Source organism: Tarenaya hassleriana, unplaced genomic scaffold (genome assembly GCF_000463585.1).
Source record: "Tarenaya hassleriana unplaced genomic scaffold, ASM46358v1 Cleome11, whole genome shotgun sequence".
Taxonomy (NCBI): domain Eukaryota; kingdom Viridiplantae; phylum Streptophyta; class Magnoliopsida; order Brassicales; family Cleomaceae; genus Tarenaya; species Tarenaya hassleriana.
In genome coordinates this window covers 2,853,702-2,868,884 of record NW_010961290.1, presented here as the reverse complement: position 1 = coordinate 2,868,884, position 15,183 = coordinate 2,853,702, and the positions used below count along the sequence as shown (strand labels likewise).

The following is a 15,183-nucleotide window of genomic DNA, read 5'->3' as shown; positions in this document are numbered from 1 at the left end:
AGTACCATTTTTTTTTATCCAACAGAGCCATCATGACAATTTTCATAATAATATGTTAATATATATCTATATACGAAACCACTTTAAAAGTTTAAAAAAAAACACATTTTAAAATAAAACATTAAAAAAATGACAAACAGGATCACACGAGAGTCCCATAACACAAAACATAAAGCAACAAAGATAAGTAGATTCCCTTCGTGAAGTGAATCTCATGTTCTTCAGTTCCATAACACGGGGAAAAAAACAAACAAAGCTCTCACCATCTCTTTCCTCCGCCATTCTTGATCGAAAGAGATCGAAAACTCGAAAACAAATCGGAATCCTCGAGCTCTATTTCGACATCATCCATGGCAACTTTCAGTCTGGTATCATCTTCCGCATTGAAGAAACACCCTCGTCTTTTCGCATCAGCGATCAGTTTCCCCCAAACCGAACCGCTCAACCCAAGAGTTGTTCCATTTCCAATCACCCAGAGACAGTATCTGTTTTACCAATTTTATGCGTTGATCAGTTCATATACATATGCAGCTTCGTACGCTGAAGTTTATATGATAAAATTGATCTTACGTACCTTGCACGTGTGAGCGCCACGTTTGCACGCTGCCGGTTCGAAAGGAATCCGACATTGCCATTCTTGTTGCTTCTCACTGTCGAGATGATGATAATGTCCTCTTCCCCGCCTTGGAAGCCATCAACGGACCGCACATTCACAGTGAAAAGCTCAGAGTTCGAACTGAACTCCTCGCCGAACTTGTCCTGAAGCGCTTTAACCTGTCCTTTGTACGGCGAGATCACACCGATACTCATCTTTGTGGCGGAGTCTTTGGAAACTTTCGAGCAGATGTCCGAAAAACAGAGGATGGTAGTTAGCATATGAATCAGAGTTATCATCAAAGCGCTCTTATGATGTTTTTTTTTTTACCTTTGAAAAGATTGGATACGATCTCGAAGATAACAGCCACTTCCACAGCGTTCTTGGGGCTGTGTCCGTCCCCGAATTCCTCCCTTCCCCGACCCACGTTGATGAACGAGTAGGTTCCGTACATATTTCCTCGAACATAACACTTCTGATAGTCATTTCCCTTGACGAAATCCGCATCGGATATCATACCCTCGTAGAACTCCTTATTCGGGAACTGACTTATCGATGGATGCATCCTGTATTGGACGTCTAGCAAGTGTTTCTCGTGGCCAAGACCGACCAACCTCTCGAACAAACTTCTCCCAAACTTCGCCCTCTCACAAATCTGCAAAATTTTTCCGGGTTAGAATAAAACAAAATCAAATTCCTAAAGAGGCCACTGCCAAAATCCCGAAACCGAAACTACCTCGCTTTGAATAACAGGGGGAAGCTGAAGCTCATCTCCGATAAGAACAGCGTGGCGTAAACCGGGAAGTTGCAAGGAAACCGCGGCTTCGCATTCCTTGAGCTGAGCTGCTTCATCTATAACAAGAAACTCGATCGATCCAGTTCTATCTTCGTTCATCTCAGCCGCACCAGAGGCAGTGCAGAAGATTGTACAGGCCTTTTGCAAGCAGAACTTTCTAATGTCATCGTCATCTACAAAATCTGGAAGGTTAAAGGTTCGAGGAACCAATCTCAACGCCTCCAAGCACAAAACACGGTGGACTCTATCGAAAGAATCGTAAACGAGACTACCCCTTTGGAAATCTTCAGAAGAAGAGTACCTTCGTAGATGGTCCTCAGCCTTCCTAAGCAAAAGATCAGCTGCTCTGATGTTCTTAACAACCGCAGAGGTAACGACAGAAGTCGGAAGATGTGTAAACAAGTTGACCATATCGTGGTCGAACTTCTCAAGATACCCGAGAAATCTGTCTACCACAAACTCTCCACATGAAAGAACGCTGAAATCTTCATCCGAATCATCATTACCACCTAAATATCTCTCCCACTTAACCTCAGTGTTCTCGAGGAAGTCAATAAGTTCTTCCAAGTGAACCTTCCACCCTGAAAACGGCGAAAACAATCCCGAAAGAGCCTGAATACGAATATCTAGAAAAATGTCACCGATATCATCACGGGTATCGATCCTCATCCGATCTCTGTTTCCACATAACACGATATCCCCGAGCCCGTAAGGTTTACACTCTGAAGAATCAAGAACCAAACTTACGAGCCTCGACGCCACTTCTGCAACAGCAGTGTTTGTAGGTGCACAAGTAGCAGTTCTCAGTCTTAGCTTGAGAAGGGCATAAAGAAGCGTAGCCACAGTCTTTGTCTTCCCTGTCCCGGGAGGACCCCAGATTAGTTTTACTATGTTCTTGTGAACACAATCCTTAAGTCTAAGACAGCTAAGAACTGCAGATTCTTGAGAAAGATTCAGTTTCAAAGAGCGGATTACGTCAGACACACCGCAAGGACAGCCACCATGAAACACAATGCCCTCGGGAACGTTTCCGTCCGAGAGACAAGATATACAAGGCCCAATGTCCTGAAATACAAGTTATCGCTATCAAGATTCCAAAAGAATTCATGAAGTCATATATGTTAGTATAAACTTCAGACATAAGTTAACGACAGCAGCGGACGTAAAAATATATATATGCTCCAGATTCTAACCACGAAACATTACAAATGTTCTTATTCAGAAGAAACCGAACTGAAAAACCAGAACTAACGAGAAAGCGGATGACAAATTAAGAATAATCTGTGAAAACGTACCGTTTTATCGGCCTGAAGAACGCTCTTGATGAGAGTCATGTTGCCACCTTCTTGGTGAAGAGCGTTCCAAATACGAGTGTTAGACGTCAGGGTCATGAGAAAAACCCCATACCTATACGCAAATTTCTCTTCCATGCATATTGGCTTCGATGACAAAACCGAAATGTGCCTGTCATCATCCATTGAACATACGTATGCCAGAACTGGGTATTGTCCCAAATCACTGATGCGTTTCGTCCATACTTTGGTCAAAGCAATCAGATCACCACACTTGGGCTGATACTTTGAACCAACCTCAGCTTCACTCAGCGATATTTTATGGAACAAATTCTTGGAAGAGCCGCGTGAGTCAGGAGTATCGAGTGAATATATTTGAAAGACGGGCGTCTTAGACAGAGATCTCAAACTCGAGAACAGTTCTGTCCTTGTTTCCTCGAGGAGAGGAGCAACAAAGCATCCTAAGTACTGCTCAACTGAACTAAACTTGTCTGGTATCGTTCTTATCTAACAAAACAACAAAAAAAACATGGATGAAAAACATGTATATATGAGCAATACACATGATTATACAGGACGGTGCATGGAATTAATAAGAGAAAACTAACCTGGCCTTTGAGGAGATCTTTGTTGAGAATATCACTAATGGACCAAGAAAATATCTTATCGAGCAGACGAGTTTTCTCATTGTTCTCCATACTGCACGCCCCCCCTGAAGAAACAGTACCCTGGTTACTTGAGACACACGTTATCAAATCCGTGACAAAATCTTATAACACTTCAAAAAACTTTTACAGTTACAAACTCGGAAAAAAAATCGAAGAAAACCCAATAAATGAATATTGGTATAGAAGAAATCAAGCATTGGCCTACGCAGTGGATGTAACACAGTGGGCAGAAGCAGAGGATGTGAAGAAGGACAAAGACTGCGAAGACAAAACTGTAAGTGTAAGAATTCTTTTGCTTGTCTACTTAAAAAGGAGGAAAGAAGTTGTAATGGTTGTTTACGGGAATCCGTAACATCAACTTTTTTTTCCCATAAAAAAATTTACTTGCATCATTAGCAAAGTATAGATTCTTCGTAATATGTGTTTTAGAAATGTAAATCATTATTCTGTTGAATTTTCCAATGCGTGTGGAGAAGGAGAAGGGTCGGGTTCAGGGTTGCTCATTATCTTAAAGGGTAATTTGTGTTTGACTAATCTAATGAGCCTTAAAGTGCAATAATAATATAATCTCCTATTTTTGTGAAAAAATAAATCGTCTATAAATATATATATATATATATACACACACACTCGAATGAATAAAATATTTTATGATTGAATATCTAACAATATTTATAAAATTCGAATATCTATTCTTATTTGTTTTTAACGTTGTTGTATTAATATTTAACCACTGAAGAGCGAAGAATCAACATTTATTTTTATCGTTTGGTGAACTAATAATATTTAATCACCATAGCACAAATTTCCAGATAGCTTTGACTTTTTATGAAGCGTTTTTTATTTTAATTGACTCTTGGAAACGACAGCGTTTCTCCAACCACCATGCCACCATCTATTAGAAATTGAGATTCCATTTCTTTTGCCCGAAGACAAACTAAAATCAAGAGAAGACTTCGTTATTTTCCAGAGAGAAAAAAGCTCGGATCTTCGAGAAGCATCAATGGCGGCCGTCGAATTTCTGCCGAAAGAGTATGGATATGTGGTCCTTGCCCTCGTCTTCTACTGTTTCCTCAATTTCTGGATGGCTGCTCAAGTCGGCAGAGCCCGCAGGAGGTCCTTTTGCTTTTCTCCTTGCTATTCCCTACCTACGTCTTTGCTTTGATCGGTCGATTTGGTGGAATCGATGGTGATTTTTTTATCATGCGATAGGAATCCACCAGGATTATGTATTGTGTGTTGATTTTCTCTCCTTTTTTTCGATTGAATATGAAGCGATCTAGTTCGTCCCGTTTCTCTTGATTTCTGTGGTTCTTTTTTGGCGGCGTCCAAGTGAGTGGTGGCAGGAATCTGAAACTTCATAATCCTTACAGTTCCATTCTCATCAAATGCTAGCGGATTTCGATCTATTTTTAGCCTTACTGCCTGCGTCAATTTTGGCCTTAATTTTTCGAGTTGATTCCTTATATGTTCCTTGTTTTCAAGATTGTTTGGTTAAATCCAAGAACATGCTCGATCACTCCAAGTTTGTTTTCCACGCTTAATTGTATCACTGATGTCTAAATGCAGGTACAATGTACCTTATCCAACACTCTATGCCATAGAATCCGAAAACAAAGATGCAAAACGCTTCAATTGTGTTCAGGTGGAAACCCCTTCCATGTTTATGATGTGATTCTGTAATATTTCTTTTTGCTTGTTGTCTTTCGATGTAAGCCCTGGCTTACACGAGTTTTTGGAAAATTTTGGTTTGCAGCGAGGCCATCAAAACTCGCTGGAAATGATGCCGATGTTCTTCATACTCATGATACTCGGTGGAATGAAGCACCCATGCATCTCCGCCGGGCTCGGCTTGCTTTACAGCGTTACCCGCTTCTTCTACTTCAGAGGCTACTCTACTGGAGATCCTCAGAAACGTCTCACTATCGGGTATCTCGTTTCACTCTCTGGTTTTCTGTTCCTTGTATGAATGATAAGTTAGTGAGTTTCAAACAGTCAACCACTACCAAATGCGTTGTACAGTTTAAGAACCTAGGACCGGTTCCCTTAAGAAACTGATGTTGAAACCGGTATAAGATCCAAGATAGTCACTAATCTTGAATATCATAATGGGAAAGGTTGAAGCTTCTAGGAGAGATAGGTTCATTATGATGTGTTTTAACATCTGGACTGCAGTTCGAATTTTTTGATGTTTCCATTCCGAAGCATTAGGTCACAGGTTAAACTTACAAGGAGATAGTGGTTCGGAAAAATGTTGTCTTGTTTCCAAGCCTTCCAGCACAAACTCTAACAGTCTTACCCAATTTTTGAGCTCATGATATATCATTTGCAACTCTCTGATACAGTTTGCCATCTATTTGCATACAGGAAATATGGATTCTTGGCCGTGTTTGGTCTGATGTTCTGCACCATCTCGTTTGGCATCAGCTTGATCCGCGGCTGAGCTCTCGAGTGGATTTCGCTTGTTATTTTCATTTCATTCCTGGACAAAAATGGAATAATGGGTGGTTTATGTTACAAGACGGTCATAAGCATAATGGTTGGTAGAAAGCGTTGGTGCATTTCGTGTGCGTTTTCTTCAATACGTTTCATGTTAGTGAATCGAGTCTAGGAAGTGTTAAGAAAAACAAATACAGTTCTCGCATCGGCTGTAGCTTAATTAAGAGTTTCCAGAGTCTGAGTTCTCTCTCATTCAGATTAGGGGTAACCAGATTACTCGTGGTAAGAGTGGCATGGTTCTTAATTAGGTTTTCGAAGTTGAGTTCTTTTGTTGCGTCACAACTCATCGACCCTTAAAATCAAACACTACTCAACAACGCCTACCTATTCAATTTTGCATAAATAAATAAAATAACCGCAACCAAAAGGTTTTATCAAATCACGTGTGCTCGAAATTCTTTGTTTTTCTTCAAGTTTATGACGCATTAAAATTTCAAATATAAACATGGTACCATTGTTCGTGCTCATCATAGCTTATGGAAAAAGATTTCTACTAACGTATATGTGTCCGGTATTTCTTTCTTTCAAATACGTTTGTTAATTTTTTTTTAAATCTAAAAACAGAAAATGCCTTGAAAAACGTGAACGGCAGGATTCGAACCTGCGCGGGCAGAGCCCACATGATTTCTAGTCATGCCCGATAACCACTCCGGCACGTCCACTGTTTACTTGTAATTATCTTAATTTGTTTTTATTTATTTGATAATAGTGGGAAACTTCCGCGTGAACACGGCTTGATGAATTGCACAAAACGTGTGGTACTAGTTCTTGTTATTTAAATCTTTGTTTCATCCACTCGCTATCTACAACTAGACAAAGGTTATACATACCTTTATAAATCTCCTAAATAAGTGCCATTAGAAATAGCATTATAATAATAGTATATTCTTTCTATGTTTTTTGATCAGTTCCAATGTGACAATGTATAAAATATGACTAATCATTTAAACAATATGGACCGTAAATTAAATTTTTATTCCGTCTATAATTACAGATATAAAAATTCATTAATTAAAAATAGTCACTAAAACATAAAAGAGCACACAGAATTTGCGTGAGCTCAAATTGCAACATAAATGGCCATGTCCCACTTGAAATTTGCATGTGGAATAGATTAGGTTGATGTGTATCCACCCACTTCCATCGTTACGTATTTAATTATTATGCAATTATTGTGCTTTTTATATAGTTATAAAAAATATCTGTAGCTAACTATATCTGATTTTTTCTGAATGAATACACTACAGATTATTTAATTTTTAATTTGATTATTAAATCTTATATATGCTTTTGGAAATAAAATTTTATACAGAATCAATTGTCTCATTTCGAAAGGTTCTCAAAAGATCTACTGGTCGAGAAGAATTCGCACTATAAAACTTTATACACGTTTTTCAAATTTCATCTGGAATAACACGTCAAATCAATTGTCTAATTTCAAGGAAGGCGAGAGATTATCACGAAAGGGTAAAGCAGTCATTTCGAAAGGTTCTCAAAAAGATCTACTGGTCGCCGAGAATTCGCACTATAAAAGGAGCAATAGACCTTCCCCTACGTTTAAGCTCTCGTTTCATCGCTTCCGCGTGCGTTACGTGTAGAAGAAGAAGACAGAAAAAAGGAAGAATTCTCTGATCACGTAACTTTGAGTTCTCCGGCACCGAGTCGAATCGCTCCGGCACTCGTCCGAATCGTCATCTGCGGGACAGATTTTTCCCTGAATCGTCGCCATTGATGTGCTCCATCATGAGCTTCGACGATGAGTTGGTTCGATAAGCTTCGCTGCTCCTCCAATCTCCGCCGATTCTCCGCCGGCCTCCTCATCTTCATTCTTTATCATTTATTTAGTTGATCTCTCCGATTCTTTCCTGGTTTCTTGTTTATGCGTTCTTTTTTTTTCGCCGTTCCTCTTCTCCGGCGTCTCTTTCGGACGAATTGCTTGGATGGAGACGAAGGTTCCTCCTTCTGATGATCTCCATGATGGTAAGTTCGACCAAATCTATCTTTTGATGTCTTCTTTTCTTGCTTTGACAATGTTTGAAATTGTGCGACAGACGATTTGAAAAGAGTGCGTTTTGGGTAATGGATGGGTATTTTTTTCCTGCTGTTAGATATTTCTTCATGTTCCTTTCTATGTATCTTTGCAATTTGTTATATAATGTATGTATTTGCCATTGGTGGGTAAGTTTCTATGCTCGAAGTTCGTTTTGTCAGGTTCCATAAGTTACAAAGGAGACTGTTTAAATTCGTAGAATGGAGAACTCTAGTTTATATGTAAAATGTGGTTAGAATGAAATTTTTTAGAAGAAAATTATAGTACTTGTCTTGTTAGAAGTTCAGTTTTTCATTTTGATTTTTCAATTTCTTGACATTGGAAATCTTTTTTTCTCGCTTGAAAAATATCCTCTCTTATAGTTTATACGTGTTTTGCTGCTTACCAGGTGCAATTACTTCGCTCATTCAGGGGCAGAACAATTTGCTGCAGCCTTCAGTTATAGTGATTGGCAGTGGTATATCGGGTCTTGCTGCTGCTCGGAATCTCTTGGATGCATCCTTCAAGGTGATGACTTTGTCAGCTTCTTGGATCAAAAGGAATGGACTGTAGTTTTGCATTCTGCATTGGACAAATTTGACATAATGGTTGTTTGTGTAGGTGACTGTTCTTGAATCACGGGATAGGATCGGTGGTCGCATCCATACGGATTATTCATTTGGTTGTCCAGTCGATTTAGGAGCTTCTTGGTGAGTTTTCTTTCCTTTTTTTCTTGTCAGCCGATTTCTTGGCTGTTTCTCTTACTCTTGTAGATGATACTTTTGTTTGAGAGAGTTCTTGAGGATTAGGCCGTTATTGTAGCCTCTGATCATTTTGTTCTTGAAAATAACCATATCTTAATCTGTGCTCGTGTTGTCCAGGTTACATGGAGTCTGTAATGAGAACCCTCTGGCTCCAATAATTCGCCGTCTAGGGCTTACATTGTATCGCACTAGCGGCGATGACTCCGTCTTGTATGATCATGACTTAGAAAGGTAAGCCTTTCCCTGACTTTTCATCTTTGTATCTGTCGAATTACAACAATTGCAGTTTGCTGTACAGTTAGTACCTGTTTGTACTTTGATTATCAACATCATGGTGTAGGTTCTTGGATAGAAACCTATGGCTGATTTAGTTATCAGTATGATTATATGAAGCCAGGTGGTGGTTTAAAACAATTCAATAGTTAGACTGATTTGAGATTTGGAAACACTGTTTGATTTATGGATTATGATTCCAAGTTATGCCAATGCTACTACTGATTTGAACTATACATCTCACGGAAGTTTGTCTTGATTTTTCAGCTATGCGCTTTATGACACACATGGACAAAAAATCTCGGCACAATTGGTCGCTGAAGTTGGGGAATCGTTCAAGAGAATTCTCGAAGAGGTAAACTTTGCAGTGTGTGTTCCGGATACAAATTTCCGATTATTATTCACTTTATGAAACACTGAAGCCTTCGTATTTCTTGTCTGTTCCTCCAGACGGAGAAAATAAGGGATGAAAACACCAGTGACATGTCGGTTCGCCAAGCAATATCGATGGTGTTGGATAGACATCCAGAGTTAAGGTACTAAGTTCAAGAGCATCGATAGCATCACCTGTTGATATCATATTATATCTCCTCATAACCGCGGTTTTACTTTTCGATAGGCAAGAAGGAATCAGACACGAAGTCTTGCAGTGGTACATATGTAGGATGGAAGCATGGTTTGCCATTGATTCAGATTTGATATCACTAAGATGCTGGGATCAGGCAAGTGAAAATTAGTTTCGTGTTCCAAATTGTGTTTGACTGTCTTGTTCCATGAGTAAGAAAGTGAGAAAGCTCGAATGGTTTATTTTGAATGTGCAGGATGAATGCCTTTCAGGTGGTCATGGTCTGATGGTGCAGGGTTATGAACCAGTGATCAAAACACTCGCAAACAACCTCGATATCCGTCTGAATCATAGGTACCTTCATTCCGTCAGCTTGATTTCTTACGTAGGAGATTTATTCCATGATCTTCAAACCTGGAAAATGACTTCAAAATGGTATTGCAGGGTTACTAAAGTATCAAGAACATCTAACAAGGTGACAGTCACAGTGGAAGGTGGAACCGTTTCTGTGGCTGATGCTGCAATTATCACGGTTCCGGTCGGCGTTCTCAAGGCAAATTTGATTGAATTCGAACCCGAGCTCCCACAATGGAAGGCATCTGCAATATCCGATATCGGTGTTGGATGCGAGAACAAGATCGCCTTGCGTTTTGACGCTGTGTTTTGGCCAAACGTCGAGTTCTTGGGAATGGTCGCCTCTACTCCAAAGGCATGTGGTTACTTCCTGAACCTCAACAAGGCAATGGGTCATCCAGTGCTCGTGTATATGGCTGCAGGAACCTTGGCCAAGGATCTTGAAATGCTATCGGACGAGTCTACGGCGAATTTGGTGATGTTACAGCTCAAGAAAATGTTCCCCAATGCTCCTGATCCGGTAAGCAAAAAAAGCATATATTTTTTTCATCATTCCGCATCCTTATTACGTGAAAGGTACGAGTATCGATATCCAAAACCAAACCCAAATGTCTCAGATCTCATGAGATATCATCCGAGTTAGGTATCCAATATAAATTTTGGTTTCTGGTTTCATGAATATCCTAAAATTTTTATTTTTTTCAAGTTTATTCATAATCCAGTCTCATCTCATATGGTTTTCGCTGGATTTCATATCGACAAAGTACCCAAAATATGGGGTCTTTTTTCTCCAATCTTATTCAAAAAATAACAGATTGCTGTTTGGTTTGGACACGAAAAACAGGTGGAATATCGAGTGACGAGGTGGGGAACAGACCCGAACACATTAGGTTGCTACGCGTACGACGTAGTCGGGATGCCCGAGGATCTATACGAGAGGCTCGGGGAGCCGGTGGGGAACATATTCTTTGGAGGAGAAGCCGTGAATATTGCACATCAAGGGTCAGTCCACGGAGCGTTCTTGGCCGGAATGGAAGCTGCTAAAAGCTGTGAGAGGTATCTTTTCGAAAGAGGAGTAGTAGACACTTGCGAAAAACACAGACTGGTCTCTCTTCCTACCAGTAGTAACATCCTCGACACTAGTCCTAGTTTCCCTCTCCAAATCTCAAGAATGTGAAACCTCTTTTGCTCTTGCCCTTTTGGCCATTTATTGAAGGCAATGTTAACATCTGGTACGGACAATGTACTGAGATTATGTCAACATTGAAACTCTGAACTTTCAACAGCTAAGAACATCACGAATTCAAAACGCAGGCTAAGATTATAACACCCCCAGGATATAAGTGTTGACATTACCAAAATCAACAATCAAAAGCCTCCAGCTTTAAACAGACATAAAATCTTAAGTCACACTGATAAGCATATAGGAATAAGAACCAAGTACCCAAAACAAAACAAAAAAACCCACAAAACCTTTTTCTTGTTGTTTCAACGGTAACTCTTCTGGAATCTGGCACGAGCACCACGACCACCGAACTTCTTGGGCTCACACCTTCTAGGATCGGCAACTAGCAACGTCCTGTCATACCTCACCATGATATCCTTTATCTCCTTCTTCGACTGCTCGTCCACATACTTCTGGTAAAACGCCACGAGCGCCTTCGCTATGCTCTGTCTGATGGCGTAGATCTGCGATGTGTGACCACCGCCTTTGACGCGGATCCTCATGTCGACCCCCGCGAAACGGTGCCGTCCGAGGAGGAGGATCGGCTCGAAGACCTTGAAACGGAGGATCTCAGGCTGGATAAGCTCGATCGGACAACCATTGATCTTGATCAGACCGGAGCCTCGCTTGCAGTAAGTAACCGCCACCGCCGTCTTCTTCCGACCGAAGCATTGGACGGATTCCACCGCTGGTTGCGCCGCCATGGTTAGGGTTGGGTGCTCTTCTGCGCAGAGAGCAAAAGCTAGATATAAACAGCAAAACCCTAAATCTGGAACCACAGAACAAGAGGGGGGGGGAGCAACGGATCTGGTGGGCTCTTAACCTAACATCTCACGGCTCAATTAAGGTTTTTCTTAAGCCCAATTATGTTTTCCCATCAAAGCCCATTTAGTTTTCCTAAAGCCCAAAAAGCCCGTCCATTTTTTGAATCGAATAAACCCGATTCGTTTTTGAAATGGGTTGGGAATGCACAGTTCGAACCCGGCTCACATAACACGCGGACTAAACGGATCTACTCCCGAATTAGAAGGAAAAAAAAAAAGAGTTAAAATCATTAAAAAAAACAATCCGAAAAATAATCTTAATACAATATCAATTAATAAGTAAAAACTAACAAAAGATTCAACATAAATTTGTTTTTATCCATTTATAAAGTGATACAAGCATAGATTAGAGAATCTGACTTTTGAATTCGAATATGAGCTAGATTTTATATTCGGATTTAAACGAACCGAATAATAAATAAATCGGATTTAAGCAAAATAGATTATATATAGAAAACCGGAAAAAAAACCTGGGCTTAAGCGACCGGTCCCAATTTGAATATAAAAAACCAGAACTGGATCGCTTAAACCTGGTTTTCTATTTTTAAACCATGATTGGGTCCCTTAAACCCGATTTTTTATATTCAAACCGATTTGTTTAGACCGATTTCTTTTTCGATTTTCTGTGTATGACTCGATTCGTTTCAACCCGTTTTATTTATGACTCAGTTCGCTTAAACTCGATTTATTTGTGATTCGATTAGATTAAAACTCAGTTTATCTATGAACCGATACCGGATCTAATCGGTTCGGTTGACATGACATTTCCTTATTGATTTGTCTGTTACATAAGCTCGAACAACAGTGTTGAGTTCAGAATTAAATAGATCACACTTTAATAATTAATATTCCACCAAAATATAATTTTTGAAATTTTCAGATTTTTTTTTCTTTGTTGTTTGTTGATTATTAATTTTGTTGCTCGTCCATTAGTTAAATCTAGACTTTTAAGTACATCCTTAATAATACGGAGTATTTCCCCGGGCTGCAACATTTGTTAATATTGTATATCTTCCATTAAACTTTGCTAAGAACAAAAGAAACTTCGGCCCCTTTTGTATCTTCTTGCCGACTTAGATCTCGTTTCTTTCGGGCATCTTTTGTTGATTATGTTAAACTATCAATATGACGTAAAAATCGATCAACCCTTTCCGGTTTTCAAGAAAACTGTTTATCACAATTTTAATACAGAAAAAAAAAAAGACACAATTTTTAAATTTTGACAAAATAAATATTAAATTTTTTATTTTATCAAATAAATATTAAATTTTTAAAATTTGACAAAATAAATACTTAACTTTTCAAAAAAAAAATAAACAAAATGATTGATGTAACACAATCATATATAAATATATGATTGTATTTTTTAATTTTTTTAATAATCATATATAAATATATGATCATTCAAAAATTCAATGTTTTTTTTATAATCAAAAGAAATTTATATATTTTTTTAGATCATTTTTTAGATTCGCTTAAAAAATTTAATATTTATTTGATAAAAAATAAAATTCATTATTTTTTTTTATCAAAATTGAAAACTCAAACTATTTTTTTTTTAGATTTTCACTTTTAATATTGACAAAAGTTTGGAATTTTATTAACAAGCGAAACCAGATTAAAATGTAACCACTGGATAAAATAAAATTAAAAAAAGTAACATGGAAAAAAACCCGAGAAAATTAATTAAAAAAACGGGAGAGAAGATGATGGATCAGATTCCTGGCTTGGAAAATCTCTAAAGAGATCGCACAGTTTGTTCAGCTTCGATCATTTGGGGAAATAATCATCAATTCCATCACCATAATTGCTAAATTCAATCACAAAAATGATTTTTTTTAATACGCATTTACCAACAATTCAAAAACAAATAATTTCGTGAAAAAATTAGGGAAAAAAGGGATGAAAACTCAAGAGAGGAAGAGGGATCAGAGTTCTGGCTTGGAATCTCTTTGCAAGAAAGAGAAAAACAATTCGCACAGTATAATCAGCGTCGCTCATTTGGGGAAATAATCATCACTTCCCGTCTTCCCTATTCAAAAAATCAATCTCTAAGAAGATTTTAGAAACGGAGAAAAAAAAGAGAAATCGCTAAGAACAGATTCGGAGCATAGCAGAATAGGGAGCCGAAATCGATTAGGGCTTATAACTGTGAGGTTAAGGGAGAGTGCAGATGCTGTGTTGTTTATATAGAGGAAGCTTCGTTAGGTGCCTTCGAGAAACCCTAGCTGCAGAGCTCTTCGAACAAGTTTAAGAAAATTAGGGTTTTTAAAATGGGCCTGCTTATGGCCCATATTTGAATTTTAGGCCCATTTTGCTTAACCCGAGGATTCGTTTTGTTTTTGTTTTTCTTTGGGAGATTCTTATGATTTTGGGTGGTTAACATTGATTACATAATAAAACAACCGCACGTTTTTTTTTTTTGCATAGCATAATCTTGTGCATAAGAATAATGGCCAATTTTCTAGGAAGTCAATTTAGATTTATGGATCTATTATTTTCTCTAATCGTAAAAAATTCGGTTTATCATATAGTTTGGTGTAGGCAAGTGTTAGAGGAAGGCCAAAATATTCCACCATAATGGGTGGGTGATTAGACTATCAATTTAAAGCGTAGATGATAATTCGTCTCATGTGTCTATCTATTGTTTTAGTACAATGCTTGACAATCAATTATAATTTACTTATAATATTAATGTAATATGATATATATATATATATAATTACAATGATATGATACCTTAAGTCCTCTATTATTTTCTTAGATGAATTTATTTTCTCTAATCGTAAAAAATTCGGTTTATCATATAGTTTGGTGTATAAGCAAATTTTAGAGGAAGGCCAAAATATTCCACCATAATATGTGATTAGACTATCAATTTAATTGCTTTGCGGTCAACAGAAGGAAAGAATGTATGTAGGCCTGTTCCATTTGATTGTGTGAAATCGTTTAGATCCTTTGCTTTGCTCTTCTCTTCTCTTGTTCCTTTGGAATCTTCTTGTCTCCTCCGTTCATTAACTTTCTATTTCGTAACAAAATTAAATGATAAGATTTATAGAACCATCTTTATATTCTTCTATATTATTTGATATCATTACATATATAGAGTTCTAGTCTACTAAAAAATATGTATATCTTTTTTATAATACATGACTCACAATAAATTTCTTGAGAATGCCTAATTCTTCGGAAAGATGGAATATAATGACAAATATTTGTGAAATAATGTTTGGGTTTCACATTTCTTGATACCAACATATATATATATATATATATATATATATATATATATATTTATA

General features: G+C 38.0%; 4 protein-coding genes and 1 non-coding gene across 5 annotated transcripts; 2 read left to right on the top strand and 3 right to left on the bottom strand.

Annotated features, from left to right (window-relative positions):
• Positions 1–112: 112 nt before the first annotated feature.
• On the bottom strand, positions 113–3,630 carry LOC104805663 (uncharacterized ATP-dependent helicase C29A10.10c). Its single transcript, XM_010530305.1, has 7 exons — positions 3,557–3,630; positions 3,292–3,395; positions 2,687–3,190; positions 1,332–2,456; positions 926–1,250; positions 575–833; positions 113–485 (listed from the first exon to the last, which is right to left on the bottom strand). The coding sequence occupies exons 2-7, from the start codon at positions 3,379–3,381 to the stop codon at positions 260–262; spliced, it is 2,529 nt and encodes an 842-aa protein (XP_010528607.1). The 5' UTR covers positions 3,382–3,395; positions 3,557–3,630; the 3' UTR covers positions 113–259.
• A 645-nt stretch (positions 3,631–4,275) lies between these two features.
• On the top strand, positions 4,276–6,031 carry LOC104805662 (microsomal glutathione S-transferase 3). The gene is made up of 4 exons (XM_010530304.1): positions 4,276–4,467; positions 4,921–4,996; positions 5,108–5,280; positions 5,719–6,031. Exons 1-4 carry the CDS (start codon positions 4,355–4,357, stop codon positions 5,792–5,794), a joined length of 438 nt encoding a protein of 145 aa, XP_010528606.1. The 5' UTR covers positions 4,276–4,354; the 3' UTR covers positions 5,795–6,031.
• A 399-nt stretch (positions 6,032–6,430) lies between these two features.
• On the bottom strand, positions 6,431–6,512 carry TRNAS-AGA. Its single transcript has one exon. It is a non-coding gene; the product is annotated as a tRNA-Ser (tRNA).
• An 895-nt stretch (positions 6,513–7,407) lies between these two features.
• On the top strand, positions 7,408–11,096 carry LOC104805661 (probable polyamine oxidase 4). Its single transcript, XM_010530303.2, has 10 exons — positions 7,408–7,830; positions 8,289–8,407; positions 8,501–8,589; positions 8,761–8,874; positions 9,184–9,271; positions 9,367–9,452; positions 9,536–9,638; positions 9,738–9,835; positions 9,926–10,355; positions 10,680–11,096. Exons 1-10 carry the CDS (start codon positions 7,791–7,793, stop codon positions 11,010–11,012), a joined length of 1,500 nt encoding a protein of 499 aa, XP_010528605.1. The 5' UTR covers positions 7,408–7,790; the 3' UTR covers positions 11,013–11,096.
• A 55-nt stretch (positions 11,097–11,151) lies between these two features.
• On the bottom strand, positions 11,152–11,833 carry LOC104805660 (40S ribosomal protein S16-1-like). Its single transcript, XM_010530301.2, has one exon. The coding sequence runs from the start codon at positions 11,762–11,764 to the stop codon at positions 11,324–11,326; it is 441 nt and encodes a 146-aa protein (XP_010528603.1). The 5' UTR covers positions 11,765–11,833; the 3' UTR covers positions 11,152–11,323.
• Positions 11,834–15,183: the final 3,350 nt, after the last annotated feature.

What these genes read in the sequence shown, in the direction of transcription:
- LOC104805663 (XM_010530305.1), bottom strand. Translation starts at nt 3,381, where the DNA reads ATGGAGAACAATGAGAAAACTCGTCTGCTCGATAAGATATTTTCTTGG. An exon ending in AAGATCTCCTCAAAGGCCAG is followed by an intron (nt 3,191 to 3,291) that starts GTTAGTTTTCTC and finishes TTGTTTTGTTAG; the next exon opens with ATAAGAACGATACCAGACAA. An exon ending in CCCCTGTTATTCAAAGCGAG is followed by an intron (nt 1,251 to 1,331) that starts GTAGTTTCGGTT and finishes AAAATTTTGCAG; the next exon opens with ATTTGTGAGAGGGCGAAGTT.
- LOC104805662 (XM_010530304.1), top strand. Translation starts at nt 4,355, where the DNA reads ATGGCGGCCGTCGAATTTCTGCCGAAAGAGTATGGATATGTGGTCCTT. An exon ending in GTCGGCAGAGCCCGCAGGAG is followed by an intron (nt 4,468 to 4,920) that starts GTCCTTTTGCTT and finishes GTCTAAATGCAG; the next exon opens with GTACAATGTACCTTATCCAA. An exon ending in CAGAAACGTCTCACTATCGG is followed by an intron (nt 5,281 to 5,718) that starts GTATCTCGTTTC and finishes ATTTGCATACAG; the next exon opens with GAAATATGGATTCTTGGCCG.
- LOC104805661 (XM_010530303.2), top strand. Translation starts at nt 7,791, where the DNA reads ATGGAGACGAAGGTTCCTCCTTCTGATGATCTCCATGATG. An exon ending in TATGATCATGACTTAGAAAG is followed by an intron (nt 8,875 to 9,183) that starts GTAAGCCTTTCC and finishes TTGATTTTTCAG; the next exon opens with CTATGCGCTTTATGACACAC. An exon ending in CACTAAGATGCTGGGATCAG is followed by an intron (nt 9,639 to 9,737) that starts GCAAGTGAAAAT and finishes TTGAATGTGCAG; the next exon opens with GATGAATGCCTTTCAGGTGG.
- LOC104805660 (XM_010530301.2), bottom strand. Translation starts at nt 11,764, where the DNA reads ATGGCGGCGCAACCAGCGGTGGAATCCGTCCAATGCTTCGGTCGGAAG.